The sequence below is a fragment of the Archocentrus centrarchus genome, chromosome 15, assembly GCF_007364275.1.
Source record: "Archocentrus centrarchus isolate MPI-CPG fArcCen1 chromosome 15, fArcCen1, whole genome shotgun sequence".
Lineage (NCBI taxonomy): Eukaryota > Metazoa > Chordata > Actinopteri > Cichliformes > Cichlidae > Archocentrus > Archocentrus centrarchus.
The window spans coordinates 18,032,850-18,054,173 of record NC_044360.1 but is presented as its reverse complement, the minus strand read 5'-3'; the positions used below and the strand labels follow the sequence as shown (position 1 = coordinate 18,054,173).

General features: G+C 39.9%; 1 protein-coding gene across 4 annotated transcripts in view; it reads left to right on the top strand.

Annotated features, from left to right (window-relative positions):
* LOC115793034 (Kv channel-interacting protein 2) overlaps positions 1 to 21,324 on the top strand; it is a 111,841-nt gene that overhangs the window by 86,365 nt on the left and 4,152 nt on the right. The window contains exon 2 of one of the 4 annotated variants that reach the window (XM_030747739.1): positions 20,596 to 20,694. The exons of 2 other annotated variants lie outside the window; for them this stretch is intronic. In XM_030747739.1, the coding sequence (XP_030603599.1) occupies positions 20,596 to 20,694 (99 nt within the window). Of the gene's footprint in view, positions 1 to 1,287; positions 1,417 to 20,595; positions 20,695 to 21,324 lie in introns of those variants that run through there. One more of the 4 variants, XM_030747740.1, reaches the window with a different exon arrangement.

The following is a 21,324-nucleotide window of genomic DNA, read 5'->3' as shown; positions in this document are numbered from 1 at the left end:
CTGTTAGTAGCATTAAAAGAAGTAGTAATATTAGTATTAGTATTAAAGAAAAAACTACAGAAAGGCATCTCTAAAAACAGACATGTCTTTATGGATATTTAGAATCAAAGGAAAATATTTTCATTACTAGAAGCTTTCTGGTTAGCTCATCTGGCCAAAGGACCAGTGAGCTCACACTACGGTGATTCGCCTGTTCAAGTCAAAGCAATAACAGCCCTCAGGTAGGATGTTCTTGTAGAGCTTTCTCAACTGCTTCTGCCATGTAGGTTAATTTTTGAGCCGTACATAACGTGTTTATAAAGTTCATATCATGCCACCTAAAATTATTAGGTTAGAGTCTTCTAATCTCAGCATTGTGCATGTTCTGTACCAGAGCCAGAAATCTGAGCCGTTGTAGCTCCACACTAAAAAAGTTAATGAGACATTCTATCGACCGACAGGAGTAACGTCTGCAGAACCGATGCTGCAGTCTCTACAGTGAAAACACACGATTGAAATGAATTAAGATGAACATAAATATGTTTTCTTTCCATTACTTAACTCTGCTTTTAAACACTCTGTCTCAGTTACCAAGGAAACCACATTAGGCAAATCAATGAAGGTAATGCCGCTGGAGAGGGAGGGTATACCTCAACTCTCTCACCTCCCCAAAACAATCTGGCTCACTCTGTGTGTGTGTGTGTGTGTGTGTATATCTATCTCTGTTTGTCTCTCTCCCTCTCATTTTCTATGCCATCTCCCTCTCACCCCCCCCCCCCCCCCCCCCCCCCCTTCTCTTTATCTGCCGCCTCGCTCTCACTCACTCCCTCTTTCCCCCTCACAACACTTGCGTCCTGACAACCATTGCCAAAGGACTAGCAGGCGCAGCGCATCCATAGATTCCATCAGTCAGCAGGGGGGCCTGGAAGAAGAAAGGGAGAAGGGTTGGGGGGGGGGGACCCTAAAAACTTTAGCTCAAGAGTTGGGACATTCTGGACCTCTATGTGGCAGCCTGTAGCTCAAGTAGTTATGGCCTTCACCAGGAAATAAGAGGGGTTGAGTGAGGAAAGGTTCTGGGCGACAGAAGAGAAACGCCCATCAAGCCAAGCAGTCAGCCGCTTAAACTTACTGTTATTGTTGACTAGACTTTTTAAAATCCCTCCAAACTTGGAACACTTTGGATTCGTCAAAGTGGATAAAAGTGAGGAAGAAGGTGGAAGACAACTCTGCTGGGCTTAAAGTTGGACAAACTGCTCAGGTTGAGTACAACTGGACAGGTTTGCACAGCCTGACCTGGACACATGGGCGATGACCAACAGTGGCCTCTCAAGATGTTGAATCTGGATGGGTTAGAGGTGATTGCTGTGCTCCTGGTCATGGGTCTCTTCATCAAAGTCTTAGAGCAGTTTGGGATGTTTGAACCCGTCGGTGGGGAAGGTAATGGTGGTTTGCTTTTTTTCAGAGTTTTGTTGATTTGGGATAATTATATAAAATCTGAGTTTTTCTGAGATTAGGTGATATTTGTTTGTACAAGTGTGTGCATGAACTGTTTGAGCTGCACCACCCATTCCTTCTGCTCCTGAATGAGTTGCAATCCTTTTTAAGGGTTTGGGTTACCGGTGCAACAGTGGGCCATGCAACACACTCTCTTATTTCCCAAACACGCACGCACACACATACAGAGTAACTTTAGCTGTGTGTGTGTGTGGCCTCTCTCTGCCCCAGGGGTGTGTGCTTTTACCTTTTAATCGATATCACTATGGACAGAGTGGGTCTGAGTGCAGTGTAGAGGCACTAGTCTCACCAGGGGAATGTCAGCCTTACTGTTTGTACACGCATTAGCTTAAAATCTAAATGTATAGTTGTATAAAGAGGGAAAATAGGGAACATTTTCTTTGCTGCAGATCATAAGCCAGCATGCTTTATTGTAGGATTTGTTTGAAGGGGCTTGACAAACTGAAATCAGTGCAGACTTTCATTAAACAATTTTTTAATGCTTTTCTAATCACTGAATCACTTGTACCAAAGCAGTACTAAAGGTGTTTAATCAGAGTTTAAAAAAATGTAATATTTACAGAGCAATAAATTTACGACACCTCAAAAAGCACCTGCTCATTACTGATGAATGAAAGGTCCTTTTTCTGCTCTGGCTTACCTCCAGGAGCTGTCAATACACACCAAGGCCTTGTTTGGCCTGCCTTATCAGGGTGACCTGTGTTTAGTCCAATCTGCTTTACGTTGTTCACGCTTCCTTATCTTTCATCTCTTGGTGACAACAGGACAGATGGGATTCGCATTCCTATTATCTGCTTTATTTATTTATTTATTTTTCCTCTGGACATTGCCCACAGTGCCCTGTTCACTCCAGGCAACTTTAGCACTCCAACAAGAGCTTGAATTTTCTTCCCATTATTAATACCAATGAACCTCTGCTTCAATTTTGAGTCATTTAAATATTAAAAACCTTACAGATTGAAAGTTTGCTCTCATAGATTATTCTGGATGCTACACTATAGGAGAAACTCTTCATCCCTGATGCACCAGCTGGACTGCACCCAGTAGTCACGGTGTGCCAACAGTTCTGTCATCTCAATAAAGTTCCTCTTGGAAACGTATCATCTGCGCGCAGCACTCTACATACCAATTAGGCACACAGAAACAAACACACACACACAGACACACAGTGGAGGCCCCACTTGTTCTTCCATTATACTTAGGGCATCAGTCTTCAGCATATTTTGACCATATTTTATGGGAAATAGCAGCCTTAATAAATATGTGTGTGCGTGTATGTGTGTGTGTGTGCCAACTCCCTTGTGAGTACTTAAGCTAATGAATTTTTTTAATGGAGGAACTTAGTCCAGATGGCAGAATGAATGCATCACTCAGACTATCTGCAGAGTCACTGAAGAGTTTAGGTCCAATCCATATATAAGCATGTGATATACCAACATCAGTCTCAGAGTATGTGCACTATGTTCATGCCAAATGCAACTTCCAGCGCAGTTAGATTATGATGTGCTGTGTATCTGCTGTTTCGACTGATCTCGTTTATCCATTAGTACCCCACCACCACCACTGCCACCCCCACTACCTCTGTATTACTCCCTTGATAAGATACCACTAGGGATTGGTAATATCATGAAAAATATAATAGAAAAATGAGATTATGAAATGATAGGTAAAATGTATTTCTCCATTTTGAAAACTGATCTCTCATAAAAAAGAAGAAAAGAAATAAAATATTCATTGCGGTTTGAAATTCTCTCTCTGCTCCCTCTTGCTAGACTCATTTTGCTGTACCCATACTGAGTCATCTTCTGGTGAGACAGAGCGAGACCAGTAAAATAAGGAGACTGTGTGACTCTCATTACTTTAATGAGCTGTGCTACTGACCCTTCGGTGATTAAACACATAAACACAAACTTAATGCACATACTTTGGTGGAGAAAAGGAGAGAAAACTCTTTTGTTATTGAGGATGCATGCAGCATGCGTGAAGTGCACTCTAGTCTGGAAGTTTACAAGGTTCTGATAGATTTAAAGCTAATGGCTAATGGCTGGAGTCTGTTCTTTGGAAGTTTATGAGGTGGAAATTGAAGGGATGTTCTGGCCTGTGCTGGATGGCAGCGTGCCTGAGAAGACTTTCGATCAACACTGCAGTTTCCTTCACCTTCACCTTTTTCTTTTGTTGACTTTAACTTACAGTATTCAAGACACAAAAGAAATCTTTGTACGAAGGTTTGCCAGTGATGAACATATTAGTTTATTTACTCTGCCTCTTCCTGTCACTGAGATTTAATTCTTGCAGTATCTCAGTGAATATCAGTGACTAATAACCTACAATAAAGCTAAGATCAACCGTGTGTGCTGTAATGTATTCCTGGTCACTCGCTTCATGAATGAAAGGTGTGGCATCTTGCCACATGCACCACAGCCTCTTTCAGCCTTTGATTTTCGAATGAATTTGCCTGGCACCGAGCTTGATGAGGTAGCAGGTGTCAGGGACATGTTGAAACGCTGCTTCATCACTTCTGCAAGGTCTTTGATACTTTAATGTCTAATATCAATTTATACCTGATTTGACAGTGGGATGTGAACCATATGTCAAACCAGCCTGGAGAATGTCATCTTTGCTTTTTACACTTTCACTTGGGTTCAGTGAATATGTGATGATTTTTGTCACTGAGGTGCATAATATTTCCAAGGGGAAATTTTTACAGCAGTGCTTCAATTTGTACAAAATATTTAGGATAGATTCTTTAATTATGCTGTTTCTGTGTTAGCTGTGTGTTGCTTAAAATCCATTAAAACTGTCATCCATCCATCCATCCATCCATCCATCCATCCCCAGTTCAGGGTTATGTGGGGACTGGAGTCTATTTGAGCTGCACTTTTTATGACAGCTTGCTAATATTGTGGTAATAGTGGGGTAATAATGTGGAAACAAGAATGCTATAATATGGAAATAGAAAGTTATTACCACTTAAATACCAAAGTATTATCCAAGTAATAACCAAATAATATTGTTTGTCAGCAATAGTTATAGTTGATTAATGTTGCACAAATGTATGTAACTGAGCAAAAGGGCCCAGATACTGGGGATAATAATGTGGAAACAAATGTGTGCCCATGAGACAACCTCAATAAGTAACAGTAATATTGTAACCTGTTAGCCATCAAATGGTTAGGGTTATTATTAGGATAGTATTAGTGTATTATAATGCTGGAATTAATACTACTTTATGTCCCCAGCATTCTTCTTTGCTTGAAGTAACAGTTTAAATATTATCTTTAATGCTGTGTTTGGTAGTTTCTGTGCAGGAATCAGGGCAGCAAAAACTAAAACTGCCTGTTTCTATCTAATTCCATGTCAAACATGTATTAAAGCAAACTTCAAGTAATGTGGTGATAACCTAGAAACAGCTGTGATAGTTAATGTGTAATAACCAGGAATCAGGGCTGCAAAATGCAAAACTTTCTACTAAATTTCACAGTAATATTTTCTATGTAAATGCTGTAATGAAGAATCAAACATGAGTGTCATGGCTATTTTATATTACACCACTGCAAGGTAAATAATTTATATGTAGCTAAACAGCTAAAGAGATGGTCTAACTCTTCAAATCATAGCTCTCGAAAGATTTATTGATGAGCACATACAAGATGCTGTGGCTTGGTAAATGTGCTTTCATCTTATCATAAGACCTATGAATGGCAACAAAAACAAATATTAACTTAATTATCCTGACCATATGACAGTTTAGTTGCCTTTAACTAATAAAACAATTTCTAAGCAGCTTTTCATATTGTTACCAGTATGTTATTATGCACTTACGCACTGTTGTTGTGAATTGGCGCAATATAAATAAAACTGAATTGAACTGAACTGAAGTATGGTGTGAGGATGTATTGGCATGTGACAACAATAAAGCACATAAATTTACTAAATGCATAAATAAAAACTAATATAGCATGTCTATAATTATCTAATATCTGAATGGCCAGATCTTTCTATGTGTATATTTTTTATCTGCTAAAAACTATATTGTCCATCATGGAACAACATCCTCTTCCTGTATACAGCAAGGCTCAGCAAATTTTCATGCATAAGAGGATATTTGGCAATTTGGCCTTGCTTGTGTGCAAGTGTGTATTTGATGGAAAAGGAAGTATGATGACAGTATGAAGGAGAGGGATAAGTGCAGGTAAATGGCTTAGGAGTCAGCAGAAGACCCATTTGTGTCTAAGCACAAAGCACACATGAATGCATGCACATGCACACACACATACACACTGCTTTCTCTATTAGCTTACCTATCAACAGAAGGCCATTTACAATAAGGGCAGATGGGTCTGTGTGTGTGTGTGTGTGTGTGTGTGTGTGTGTGTGTGTGTGTGTGTGTGTGTGTGTGTGTGTGTGTGTGTGTGTTTGTGTGCTGCTTCACACCCACTGTAGGGGTCTCAGGACACTATATTGTTTCAGCCTGAAAACAAATTTAAAAACATTATCTGAAATTCATAAGTTTCACAGCAATGAATTGTTGAAAAACGTTTCATTAAACTCTTTTGTGGAAAGTTGAAACAACAGCAGCTTTTGGATATTTAGCCTATCAGTGGTTTGGACAAGCGCATCCTGATTGTGGCAAACTTTATAAACTGCAATAAAGCTGCAGTGAGCATCAGGGAGACTGTCCTTGTTGACCTTGTCTGAGGCTCTTTCTGTCTCTGCCCCTCTGATGGCTAGCCAGCAAGAAGATGAGAGCCTGGGACACAGGAGGATCAGACCTGGGATATTTAATACACAACTCTTTCTATTCCTCTGCATCCTTCACTCCCTCCGTCTCTCTTTTTTCCCTGTTTCTTTCTCTCCTCTCTCTTTTGTCACTGTCTTTTTCCTCTGGCTCCCCTTCCCCTGATTTGATTATGGCGGTCATGTGTATGTGTGTATGTGTGTGTAAATGAGAGACTGTATTTGTATGGCAGGTGCTCTGTGGATAAAAGGACAGAAGTTGTTGACGTTGCATTGCTCTTCCACTGACACATGTCTGCAGAAAGATGATAACATTGAGAACAAACTAATGAATCACACACACACACACACACACACACACACACACACACACACACACACACACACACACACACACACACACACACACACACACACACACACACACACACACAAACCTGCCCTTGAGAAAAAATTCCATCACTTATTAGAATTCAAAAGATTTGCATTCGCATGGCTTAGCCTCATGTCTGAAGACCTTTTCCTCTATGCAGCTTAACCCCTTAATGTTTGTGTATGCTTTTAAAAGTTGAATTTGATTTCCTAAGTAAGTTGCTTCAGCAGTTTCTCAGGCACAAAAGACACACATTTGATGAAATGCAGTGCGGGAAATAATTATTTGATCCCCTGCTGAATTTGTAAGGTTTCTCACATGCAAAGAAATGAACAGTTTTTTTATGGTAGTTTCATTTTAATTGAGACAGAAAGAATATCAACCAAAAATCCAGAATAAAACACATTAAAAGTGATAGATAGATCGATAGATAGATATAGTAACTATACTATTATATAAACTATACTATATATATATATAATCTAAACCAAGCTATACAAAGGCTTAGTGCTCTTAAAACAAAGAAAAACAAATAAAACAAAACAGGGGTACAGGATTGTGCATGAGTCTGGTAGTGCAGTATAAATATACAAATGAATAACTATCAATGCATAGACGGATGTGTCTATTTCATTATACTGGTGTATTTGCATATCCATTCATCCACCCATAGGATTGAGGTCTGGAGACCCATCCACGACTCATCGTCAGTGTTCTGGCTGAGTGAAGGAGAACAAGATTTTATGGTACATAAAATGGTACGTGGCCCTGTCCACTGATTCCTCAATACAGTGAAGTTGTCCTGAACCCTCAGCAGTAAAACAGCCCTAAAGCATAATGTTTCCCCCTCCATGCTTTACTGTGAGGATGGAGGTCTTTCATACTCAGCATTTATCTTCCTCCAAACATGGCAGGTTTTTGGTTTCACCTGACTATAGCAGTTTCTCCCAAGCCTTCGCTGAATCTTTTAGATGTTCTCTGGCAAACCTAAGATGACCTTGTATATGTGCCTTCTTGAGCAGGGGTGGGGACCTTGTGGGTGCTACAAGATTATAATCCATTACAGTGTGGTGTGTTACCAGTGGTGTTCTTGGTGACTGCGGTCCCAACTGCCTTCAGATCATTAACAAGCTCCTTCCATGTAGCTTTGGGCTGATCTACCACCTTTCTCATGGTCATCCTCACTCCATGAGGCAAGAACTTGCATGGATTTCCAAATGAGAGTGATTGATGGTCTTTTTATATTTCTTGTTTTCAACATCTCACCAAACTTTTTGCTGATGGCCCTGTAGCTCATTCCACCCTTGTGTTGGTCTACAATCTTGTCCAAGACATCCTTTTTTTTTGCCCATGGTGGTGGAGAGGTTGGAATGGAAGAAATTGATTCTGTGGAGAGGTGTGATTTACACATATGACGAGGAGTATCTGTAATCAATCGACTGATTGGAATCTGTGTACCATATGGGCACATAGCCAGTCTGTGAATTCTGGCTAGGTTGTAGGGGATCAAATACTTATTTCACTCAACAACATGCAAATCAATTTATAATTTTTAATGCCATGTTTTTTTTTCTCTTCTTTATCTGGGACCAAGCTGCAGTGGCAGCAGGCTAAGCAGAGAAATCCAGACCTCCCTCTCACCAACCACCTTCTCCACCATATCTGAGGGAACACTGAGGCATTCCCAGGCCAGCTGAGAGATACAATCGCTCCAGCGTGTCCTGGGTCTGCCCCGGGGTCTCCTCATGGTAGGACATGCCCTCACCAAAAAAGGAGCTCAGGAGGCATCCTAGTTGTCCGAACCACCTCAACTGGGTCCTTTTGATGTGGAGGAGCCCCTCCCAAATGACTTCACCCTTTCTCTTAGGGAGAGGTCAGCCACCCTTTGAAGGAAGCTCATTTCATTAGTTAATTGTTCACATTCTGCCTCTCTCCATTCAAACGAAACCACCATAAAAAATTACTGACTGTTCATTTCTTTGTAAGTTAACAAACTTACAAATTCAGCAGGGGATCAACTAATTATTTCCCCCTAATGTATTCACCCACCGAGCTTTAGCAGATCTCTCAAACAAAGCACACAATAGGAGAACTATTCTTGGTTGGATAATTTTGAATCCAGTTGTAAATTACCCAAAATAATGACGTTCTGTTGAGATAGTTTGGTAGCTTGAGCAGAAAAGCAGCAACTGAGTATACTGTATCTTTGCAATATGGTGCAAGAAGCCATACAGTAGGCAGACATGGGCACTATTAAAATACAGGAAATAGGTTTCTGAGATGCCAATGGTTATGCTGGGGTAGAAGTCAAAGTCAAGTCAATGTCTTGTTATTGTCAGTACCACATGTGTCCAGGACATACAGAGGATTGAAATTACGTTACTCTCAGACTTGAGGCGGAATGGTGTAAACATATATGGAAATCTGAATTTGTACAGTATAAATAAAAGTGCAAAAGAATGTAGAAGCACTAAAATGTAAAATAAGTTGAAATAAAGATAAAAATAATAATAATAATTACAAAAAAAATGCCAGAGATGTGAGGCACATAACAGATAAAGTCTTTGAAGGGATGAAGTGCAAAAATATGACAGTTGTTAGAAGAACCTGTGGTTATGGTAAGAGAACTGACTTCTAAAACGAATTCCCTCCCACTCACCTTAATTAATGACCTTATGTCAGTCTTCCGTTTATGGGCTGCAGACATTATTTGCGGTAAAGCCGCACTGTCCTTTCACATATTGGAATATCAGAGGTAACCATCAGAGTACATGGTCATGAATAATTCAGGTCTCAGCCGCACATCGGCAAAGTGTTATGACTGTGTCTTGCATGGTTGTGACACTATTGGGTTAAGAAAGGGGTTGAATGTAAATTGGAGTAAAGATTGAAAGTGCTGCCTGTTAACACAGCTCTCGATTCATTCTTCTCTTTTTAATTTTCTCTGTCCTCGACTCTTACATTACAGTATTAAGAAGGCCAACGAAACACATTTATGTTGGACAGACAGTGACTATTATTTATCCTGTCCTACAACAACAAAAGTAAGCCACAGGCGGCTGTCGTTCTGCCATTGATTTAACTGCCAATTTGATCTTTCTTCATGGCAGGATACCAGTCAACATTTGGGATTTTGTTCCTGTAGGCTGCTGCATGTTGGCTGAGTTTCCTCAAAGTACATCTTTCACTGTCTCTTGTTCCAGCATAGTAATGTGTTGTTTGGCTGAGAAAGCAGGTAGTTTGCTCTGTAATATAGTTGCTGTGGCAGTAATTTAACTCAAGAGTCGTTTTAGCGGTCGTTTTAAAAACAAATCCTTCCACAGCTGAAACCAAACCTTTGGAGTGCTGAGATTCCAACCCTGTTAGCTGATAAAGTTTTGTTCTGCTTTTTTTTTTTTTTCTTCTTCTTCTTATCGACCCACAGGATGTTTTCCTGATTTGGCTCCTGGCAGGAAACAGCAGAGCAGAGGTTTTATGACTTGATAGAAATAGGTTTCGAGGGTTGTTGTCAGCGATGCAAACCCAATTTAGATTGACTGCTTTACACCACTCACAAACACAGGATGCAGCAGGAAAAAAAAAGGCATGAAAGCTGAGTGTCAGAGGTTTCAAAGTACAACTTTAATGCTGTTTGGTCTGCTGCTGCTGCTTTGATCTTAGACAACGCCATAATAGCAACCACGAATCTTGCTGTGAATGTGTCTGCGAGAGAGAGAGAGAGAGAGAGAGAGAGATGACATTGGAAATCATTAATAGCTTGTGATCGTTCATTTCTCTTCCACTACTCCCTTCAGCTGGATTAAATCAAGGACAGCAACAAAGAAAGTGTTGAACACCATTGTTGACTGCTGGTTTGCTAATCACATGTCTTACCTTGCACTGCCCTCTACAGGTTTACAGCTTACTAGCTTCAATATGAAGTTTGTGAAGCTTATAAATTGACAGCTTTGTGCCTTAAAGACCCTAAACGCATTTCATTTAATAAGCTGCAAACAACTCATTTTAAATATTTTTTATTTGCTTTGTTTTATTTAACAACTAAGACTAATGATAATCTTATAATAGTTTGGAGCACATCACAGTTCAGAGGAAATTTATACATCTTATGCCATCTGAATGTTCAGCAAAGCTGATTTTTAACTTTTTTTTTTTTTAAAGCATTTCATTTTAATCTTTTAATTTAACAAAATGAACAGAATCATTTATTTGTTAAACACAAACTGCAACAGATCTCGCTTTTTAATGATCTTAGTCTCTGTCATTAAATGTCACATGAGCAAAAGATGATGTGTGGCTATAAGTATTCAGATGCTGTTGATGTTTACAAAAATAAAGAAGCAATTATTACATCTCATGGGGTTGTGTGCACTTTCTAAAGAAAAATGTTCATTAGCTGGTCTCTGTAGTTTATTCTGAAAGGACTCTGCTTCAGTAGAATCTGTTTTTGTCCCACATTGCTGTATTAAAAATATCCTCAAAAGCTAATGATCTATGCAAATGGATCTCTTATTTCACTTATCTAATTGGAAACACACTAGCCAATTTTGAGCACCATTTGTCAATGACCTCCTCTGTGTCTCCTTCACCGCACGCTTTCGCACACACATATTACACACACCCTCCCCCCTCTGCTCTCTCTTAGACATTTTAATCAGTTTTGAGAGGAATAATTGCCCAGGTAGACGTCTAAATATGGAGGTGTTTCAATTACTTGGTGTGTCTGGCCTCGGGCAAACTATGCCTCATAGAGACTAATCAAGTAAGACTGATTAACCTAACATTTTATTACAGTCTAAGTGTGCACGCATGTGTGAGGGTGTCAGCATTTATTGTAGATTAGAATTCTTCCAAGTAAATGTTGGTCATCATATCCCATGAAGTGTATTACGGCTGTCACCTCCTCATGTGCACGAGACATAAACAGCTTAGGCTGAAAAAAGCTTTCATCAGAGATTTCTCAAACTGAAGGAACGTCACTGCCCTTTGAACACCTTCAGGTGATGAGTGGTTACAGAGGGGGGAAAAAAGAAGCAGTTTGTAAGATTACACTAGCCTGCTAATTATATGACACAGACTGTCAGGTTCCAAACAAATAGAAACTTCATCTGATTAAAACTGAAGCGACAATTATTGTGTGAAGGGCTTAATTGGGATTTTGTTTACCTAACTTTTAAATGCAGAGAAGCTTCTCAGTGCGACTGATTTGGAGTATGTTAGTATGTTGTAAATATATGTAAATCCACCTCTCACCACCTCATCCTGAAGCTGAACTTTTAGCTACACAGTGACATGAACAGTATCATGAGCCAGTCAAATTTGCATCCAGTGAGGTTCTTAAAACATAACTCCTTGAGCCTTTATACATAAGGGTGAGGTTAAAAAAAAAATAAAAAATCACTGACGGGATGATTTTGGGGGCCAGGGGAGAGCAGGAGGCGAGTCAACTGTCAATCAGAGCTGTTATTCACTGGCCTTCTGACACATATCCAAACCTTAAAGCCTCCTTAAATCCAAAATCAGTACGAGCATTTGCCTGGGACCATTTAACCCCCTTCACTTCACCAAAGTAATTAATTCATCTGGTATGGTGACATGAAACAGTTTCTCAGTTGAAAATGATCGGGCCATTGAGCAGAGTGGGTGGATTAATGAATAGGAAATACAAGGAACCAAAGCGGAAGTAATAGGAAGAAGATGGAAGAAGTAGTCTTTTTTTTTTTTTTTACTCTGTGCCTTTCTTAAAACCAAATTTTTGCAATTACTATGCATGAGTATCAACTAAAAAGGACCTTTGATTCAGGTGGATACGTTGGTCTCTAGTAAATGGTTATGGAAAATTAAATCCCCTCCCAAATTCCCAGCTAGAGTGGAGGCAATGTCAAACTGAAAATGAAAATGAAGTGTAACAAGTTGGTTCATCTCCAGCTATTGTAGTTGCAGCTTGATACATACTTGGTGAAAGCCATTCTGTTTGAAGCCACGGTAATGGTCTGGCTCAAGAGCTGGCAGTGTCAGCTGATAATTGGTTGCTGAGGGCCATCACTGACAAGAAACTGTTCCAGTGTCTCCTGGCATTGTCACGTAAAGTTTAAATTCATCATTTAAATTTGCTTTAAAAGTTTACACTGACACAGAGAAGTCCTCTTTTTTGTGCTGTTGTTTTTAGTTTTCTTTTGAAATCACTCACCTTGTTGCTTTCCACTTGGTTTTACTTCTGTTTTATTCGGGAACACCTATATTCATTCATCAAATCAGCACTTCTAAATATCAAAACATTTCCTCCCAGTTGTGAAATTGTCTGCTGGTGTCCTGTATTTGAGTCTTCTCATCTTTGGACTGGCATAGTAAATGCAAATTCCAGTGTGAGTTCTGCATATTTCTTATTATAAAACATTAGTGAAGCAGCTAGGTAGATGTAGACATACAAATATATACATATATACATGTCCTTTGTTGAAACAAAAGATATGCTGTATATATGTCATATGTCTAAAAAGAACCTCACTTCTCAACCAAATTTAGCCCACTCGGATTTTACAGTAACCTAGATGTCTAGACATATTTTGACTTACAAGTCACCAAATCAATGCATACGGGGATGCAAACAGTGCAACAGCAAAGTAAGCTAAACTTTGTTACCATTATTAGAAGCAACTGCAACAGTAAAATCAAAGGTCAGTGCCTTACAATATTTCTGGAATCACAGAGCCATCATGTTTGAGCAAATATTTAGGAGAGAAACAAAGTTAAAGGGGAGATTTCTTTCTTTCTTTCTTTCTTTCTTTCTTCTTTCTTTCTTTCTTTCTTTCTTCTTTCTTTCTTTCTTTCTTTCTTTTCTTTCTTTCTTTCTTTCTTTCGTTCTTTCTTTCTTTCTTCTTTCTTTCTTTCTTTCTTTCTTTCTTTCTTTCTTTCTTTCTTTCTTTCTTTCTTCCTTCCTTCCTTCCTTCCTTCCTTCCTTCCTTCCTTCCTTGGTAAATGACAGATATCATAATGCTTTACATAAGAGATAATGACAGGTATGGGATGACCAGCCTTGATCTTTAGCACTTTTATCCTTGATTTGACTCTCTGACTGCTGACTGTATTTGAGTTTACTGGCCTGAATATGTCACAGTATTTAGGAAACTATGTTACGTATTCTATTAATCTTGTTCATAAATACATCCACAGTACTACAGTAGGTAATACACTCACTGGCCACTTCATTAACTAGACCTTGCTAGTACTGGGTTGGACCCCCATTTGCCTTCAGGTCTGGCTTGATTCTTCATGGCATAGATTCAACAGGGAAACATTCCTCAGAGATTTGGTCCACTGTGGTCATAAAGTAATGGTCAGCAATGATACTCAGGCAGGCTTTGGCATTTGAACAATGCTCAGTTGGTACTAAGGGGCCAAAGTATGGCAAGAAAATATCCCTCACATTGTTATACCACCAGCAGCAGATTGAACCACTGATACGAGGCAGGATGGATCCAACTTTCTCGTTGTTTATGCTCAATTCTGTCTCTTCCATCTGAATGTTGCAGCAAAATTGAAGACTCTTGAGGCCAGGCTTTGTTTTTCTAATCCTCTGTTGTCCAGTTTTGGTGAGCCTGTGTGAACTGTAACCTTGGTTTCCTGTTCTTAGCTGACAGGAGTGGCACCTGGTGTTGTGTTACACCTTCAGAGTTGCTCTTCTCCATACCTTGGTTTTAAAATATGTTTTTTCTTGTCATTACAGCTTAATTGCTTTACAATAATGGAAACATTAGATGACAGTGACTGCCCAGTTTCTGACACTGAACATGAACTCTGGTTTTGCATAGCAAAGTGAATGAATTTGTCTCTGTTCCAATCTCACAGGTTTGCTCTAGCATCAGCTGTTGTATGCACCTCTAAGTCTCACTTGACTATAACATTCTCTTGAATTACTCTGGCTTATAAAGAGCCATCACATAACAGACAGAAGAAGCACTTTGTATGTTCTCTACATCCAACATCCTAAAGCTAAAATGAAGCTTTTAGTGTGCTGAATATTCCAACATTACTCCTCACGTAGTTTCTTAAAGAACATTAATTGTTTTTGATGGAGTGGAGGCTTAAGGTGAGTACTGCTTGAGTGTGCAAGTTCATAAGGGCTTGAAATGGTATGAACAGGAATGGGACAGCACTTTGTGACATATGTGACGTTACCTTCCTAAAATGTTTGCCTCGTCTTGGCCAAGGAAACTTAAGTTACCGACTATCTAACTTAACTGTCATTCGAAATTTCCCTGTGTCCTGCTATGCTGAGGCAAAGAAGGGATTATTTTAAATAATTAATTTATCTGTTTTTTGTCAAAACTTCATCATCAAGCAATGATTTTTTAAAAATTGATCAATAAACTCTACTTTTTTTCCTGCAGCGCGGTGTTTAATGTTAAAGCATAATAAACTTTGGACAGTTACCCTAGGCAAAGTACACAGAAATGCAGACTTAGGGAAAGTGCACATAAAGGACTCAAACTGTCATGCACCTGACGATTTGACAGTGGGAGAGCCCGAAGGCCTCACAGACTTAGCTGTCACCAACTTCAAAGTCTGTAAGTCTTTGAGTGTGGACATTGAGTTTGGGCTCAAGACCATTGTTGTCTTCCTGTTTCCTACAAAAATACAATATTGTCTCTTCTAGCCATGACCACAAGCCTACTCTAGCTGTAAGTACTTACTGTATTTAAATATATATACTGTGGTCTCTCCAATACAAGAAGCAAGTTGTTTTTGTGCCTATATCTGAACCATCTTGTGGTTGAGAAAGCAGGGTTTTTGTTTTTGTTTTTGCAACACTTGTGCAACACTGTTTTTAAGAAAAAATAATGTTGCCCTGGTGACAGGAGCATTTCATTAGAAAAAGTAAAAATGCGTTGTTGTGGAACAAAATATGAATTACATATTTTGTCACTCTCTTTGAAGGACTTTTTGCAATTTTTATGCTACAGTTCTTCTATCTTGTTACCACCACTCACAGGAATCTGTTGTAGGTATTACTTAATTTTAGGTTTCACAGTACACACACACACTCAGTTTTTTGCACTGACAAACAAGGAAAATAACTTCAGTATGGATTGGCTACATATGCTGATAACAGATCCACATATAGTAATAAGGTCAGGAGTGGATCCAATGTTAGTTCAGCTGGGATGTCTCTAGGCATCTTTGGAAAATAATTTCCTTGATCATGTATACCTTCTACAATATGTTTCGGAGGGCTCATAACATTTTTACCTGTTGTACTCATTATGTTGCCTTGTGCACCTTGTTGAAAGGTTAAAAGGTCTAAATCAGTTCCATAATTCCCTCTGGTACATTAAATCCCAGCGGAAAGTTGTCAACATGCCATTCAATCTTCGTGGTTCCATTATTTCTTTTTTCGTTCCAGCTCTTTAGACGCTGTGTCTGTCTGTGTTTGGCTGTCAGTGTGCCAGATGTGACAGCCATAGATCTCATCCCAGCTGAAATGTTCCATGCTGTGCTGGATTTCAAATGCAATACTTGATAGCCAGATTTCGCCTCCAGGCTGTGTGTTTGTGTGTGCACGCATGTTGACTTGATACTCGGGGGAGATTGCCACATCTGTGAGTTCGTCCACAGTCACTGCTGGGTCAGATGCTTTGCCACTCTGTCGTCACAGTTTTCCTCCTCCCTTCTGTTAAGTCTTTCGCTGCTTCTTCCTCGCCTAAATTTATCCTTATATTTTCCATAAATGCCTCTTTTGGAGTGGTTATTTGTTTTTGCATTTGGTCCTTGCTATTCTCATGGTTATTTGTCTTTGACCATTCCATCTTGCCCTTCCTTTTGCTTTCTCTCTTCCTTTCTTATCTCCCCATTCATTCTTCTCATCCGTCTCTCATATGGCTCTCCCTTTCTGTTTCCCCTCTTCACCTACAAGTAGTACCACTCTATCTTTTCCCCTGCCTCCACTTCTCAACCCCCTCTTTCCTACCTTCACTTCCATCACTGACCCAATTAAGCATGGGGAGGGACACAGCAGTAAGAGAGTGACGGAGGTAAGGCAAGAAAGAGAGGGAGGACAGGCAGAAAGAACACAGAGTTTGAGTCAGTAGCGAGAAAACCAGAGAGTCAGAAAACAATTGCTACCAACCTGCCAGGACACACACAGTGCATTGTCCGAAGTTCACCTGGAACTTAAACCACCTTTGACAGCCTCAGAGGGGGTGGGGGTGGAGTACCAAGTCGAAATTCCTGCTGCCACGCACTTACCACTCTCGGAGAAGAAATGAGGAGAATAACAATCTACCTTCAGTGAAGACAGCGGGTGGGGAGCTGTGCGGAGTTAGGATGGCCGAACGCCGGGATATAGCTGGAGACTGAGAGGAGAGACTGAAGACAAAGACATTGCATTCTGGGCTGGAAACTGAGGGGGGGCGCGGTTGCCCCTAGGCAAGAGAAAGATTTTTGTTGATAGGAAAAGAGGGAGAGGAAGGGGGACAGGATGCATCTGTTCTTTCAAGACAAGTGGGAGGTGGAGGGGCTGCAGACTGTGGGCATCCTCCTGGTGGTCTGCAGTTCCCTCAAACTGATGCACTTTCTGGGGCTTATCGACATTTCCATGGCAGGTAAGAGAATTGGTTAAAAAAAAAGAGGCACAGAAAGGGTTAAAATGATAAATAGAGTCAGGGGGGAGAAGTAGGAAGAAAACACTTACCTGGAGAGGGGGGCGTCTACATCTGTAATCATGAGTGTTTCTGTGTTTGAGTTTAACATGAAGTAGTTCTAGCCTAATTTCTTCACTGCTTAGCTGTTATGTTTGTCACACCCATTTATGGTCCTGTGTGTAACGTGTGTCTGTGTGTGTGTGTGTCTGTGTGTGTGAGAGATAGAAAGAGAGATCTATTTATGTTTGGTGTATCTGTGCCTGTCACATGTAAGTGCAAAGCATTAAAACTGCAGCTCATTCAAATCCTTGTTCATCATAATCAGACGTAGGCTATATGTGCCATTTTAATAGGATGAGAAGCTGCATTTTAAAATATTCTCATTGTTTTGGTTTAAAGTGATACTCCACTGATTCTATACATCAAACTCCATTTGCTCGTCATTCAGAGGTTTACAGCATTCTCTGGAGAGGATGCTGTAAACCTCCAGAAAGAGCTTTGGTAAGGCTGAGAAAGGCCACCGGTGGTGTCTTCAGGCTTGGGTTTGAAGGTTGCAGATCTCTCTTTTTTTTTTTTTTGTTTTGTTTTGCTTTGCTTTCGGGGGAAGGTGAGGGCATTTTAGCATTTTTAGATTGAGCACAGTAGTGAAGCAGACGTGAAATGGGGAGGGAGACTGAGGGGTATCGTATGCAATAAAGGAATCGAACCAGCAGGTTGCAGCTATGCGAAATGTGTCTTACCCACGGTGCCACCAGCATACCCTGAGGCCACACATTTTTAAGGCTGCATGGCAGACTGGGACTATGCTGTTTGGAACATTTAAGCTTTTACCAGACAGCAAGGCTGTAACAGAAGAGGCATTATGGGAAATTCCTCTGCTGCACTGATTTTTTGCCTCTAACCTTTCTAACTAGTGGGATTGCAGTTTAGAATAAAAAGAGGGAGGAGAAGTGGAAGGCAAAGCTAAAGGTCCCAGAACTCATTTGAAACCAAAGGTGCTTGGAGAACTAACTGAACCACTTTTCAAATGTAGTTCTGCACTGTTTCACTCCTGGAGATCATAACTAAAAGTTCCAGTGTTAGACCTGCGCAGTCTCTAAGCTGTACAGTGCATCCCTGATGCTCTGAACTGTATTATGTTTGCTGTCTTCACTGTTGAGGGCTTACACGTGGTTTCTCCGTGCTTTGTGAAAATCCTCAGATTTCTCAAGTTTATGAAGTTTCTTCAAAAGTTACTGAACATCGCCAGAGATGTGCTGCTACCATTTACTAAAAATAGAGCTGTTTTCTTATTTCCTGAAGTGTTGTGATGGTCTGTCAGTGTGCCCTGAGGGAAGCTATGAGCTCTAATTGCAAATCACTACAGGGCATGCTGGGTAAGAGCATCATAATGCTGCACAATAACTGAGGAACACAGTTTTTTTTTTTACTTTTCTGCCTACTCAGGCCAGAATGAAAGGATTTCTGGTCTCATTGTCACTGCCACTCAAAAAACAATTTTAACTTCAAAGGCTGGAGAACAAATTGTCACTTCAGTAGCTTAAGGAGTGCAGTAACCTACTTGTTTTTGACATAGGACTCTTTCAGTCAATATGAAGGATATTAAGCACTGCATTTAGATAGATAGATAGATAGATAGATAGATAGATAGATAGATAGATAGATAGATAGATAGATAGAAGTGCATATTCAGGTTAATGCTTCTGAGATCAAATATCTCTATTTCAGGAGAGTCTTAGCCATGACATCTGAAGTGTGTTTACAACAAGAAATTTTAACACCAGAAAAGAACAAAAATATAGACAAAATAACAAAGATGGAGGGAGGGCTTTTAGAAGGTAGAGAGGGAAATGTGTCTCTAAACAAGCACATCTAATCACTGACAGTCTCCAGTAGATTCTGCTTTTTATGGGTCTCACAAGTATTTAAAACTCAGTGTTCCATGTGGAGCATAGGCAGTACATATCACAATGGGGTTTTTTTTCTTTTTTGGTTCATTTCTGTTTGTTTGTGTGTCTGTTTTGGCCTTCATATCAGTACAACACATGCTAATGAGTTAAAACTGCAATCTGTAATGCGACCCAAGAGAGTTTCCAAACATAGATGTTATGATTTAGCATTTGCTGTGCTAATATATTGATTTCAGTGTCACAAATAGTCTGGTTTTGGAGCACTACTGTATGTAGGTTTAACTAGTAATTTAGTAGTATTGATACATTACTGTATGCTTCTTTACTGTCTCTTGCAAATTGCATTGCACACTGACTTCACTTCTTTGACAGCTATAGTTGATATACACTTTAATTAGACTAACAATAGCGTATAAAAAAGTTACAAGTAGTTAATGAAACACTTATCCCAAAGTCCATTAAGTAGCTCTTCTGGAGGTTTCTGGAAGTAAAGATATTAAAATATCATAAAGGTCATTAATTCATTCATTCACTTTATGGTTCCACTTACTCCATAATTAATTTCATGTGTGTTACTCTCGAAATTTTCTGATTCATTTTTGTACAGTTCTCTGCTTGCCAAGTATTTGATAGTTGTGTCTGTATTGTTGTCAGGTGAAGGCTCTATTTGGAAAAATTTACTTACCCACATGCAGACCCTGGTGCCTAGGGCTGAGCCTCTTCTGGGCTGCTCGATACACAAATCTGGTATTCTTGGAGAGTGTGCTCTGCCTGTTCTGGTTGCAAATGATGCCAGAGCCACAAGTCTGCTCCACAGAGCAGAAAGATTGCAGGGTGAGGCATAACAATCGTGAGATAAATCAGTGAGGGTACGGTGGCTGTGTTGGTTTTCAGCCCATCATGGTCTACATTATCCCTTAGACTGGTGGGGTCCTCCTTAAAGGGGTATGTGGGCTCCTTTGCAGTAAGTACCCAGGTTTATCTGTGCCCATGTGTTTTATGTCTACTAATATTCAGTTTGTGACACATAAAATAAGCTCTGGCTCTGGCTGAGGTTGTTTTTCTGTAAGGCCCTCTTGCAGATTGCTTTCCATTATCATTGTTGTTTAAGCTGAATGTGACTCCAAAAGTGGTTTATGTTTTGAACTGTTCTCGGCACTGGTATTCCTAAAGTCAGTGTGCTGTACATGGCATTGTGATACGAGTCAGTCTGATGAAGTAAACTGTGTGTTTATTGGGGTGAAGCTGAGTGCGTTTGGTAAAATCTACAGTTTGAAGTTGTGGTCTCCCTTTGCCAAGCCAAGTCAGCAGCATGAACCCGTCTGTTGTTGAATCTGTCCATTGCATGATTTTACAGGCATGTGTGTACGTGTGAAAACAGAAGTAACTCACAGACTTGCGTGTATGTGTATCTAACTTTTTGTGCTATGGTTGGTGATTTCAGGTAACCCTTCTACCAGCCAAAGCAAAAAAACCATAAAGCAGCGATTCCTCAAGCTGCTGCCGTGCTGCAAGCCTTCGACTACCCCCTCAATCAGTCAAAGCAAGTGCTCCTTCACTCTCTATACACCTCTGCTTTCTTTTACCAGCCTCTTTAATGAATTGAGAAGACTGGCACAGACACTTGTGTGGATACAGTCACATCAAAACTTTCAGGCGCCACATAAATCCATATACAGCCTTACAGACTCCAAAAACGCTACAACCAGCTGGTACTGTGGCTCATGGGTCAGGCCTGGTTTTCTTTTTTTGTGATTTGAGGCGTGTGCTGTATATTTGGATATTGGAACGTGTGTGTGTGCGTGCTTTAGCAGAAATACCAGGCTTATAGAGGTCAGTCAGGTGAAAGTTAGTAGTTTCTAGTTAGAATGTGAATGGGATGAAGAAAATCTGCCAGTGTCTGTACTTTTTAAATGTCTCTTACTGTCCATTTTTATCAATGATAAACCTCTTCTCTCACTTCCTCACAGGCCACTCATTGTCTGTAGTGTGCTTGAGCTTAAGTTTTCAGACAAGACTTGAGATGCTACAAAGATGTGCGGAAATTGATAGATCTAGTAACCTGACAGTTATGTACAGTATGGAAAACTGTTTATGTTTCATTCAGTAAAATATCAAGAATAATGACTAACATTCTCCATGTCTGCTGTATAAGATTTAAACTATGTGATAA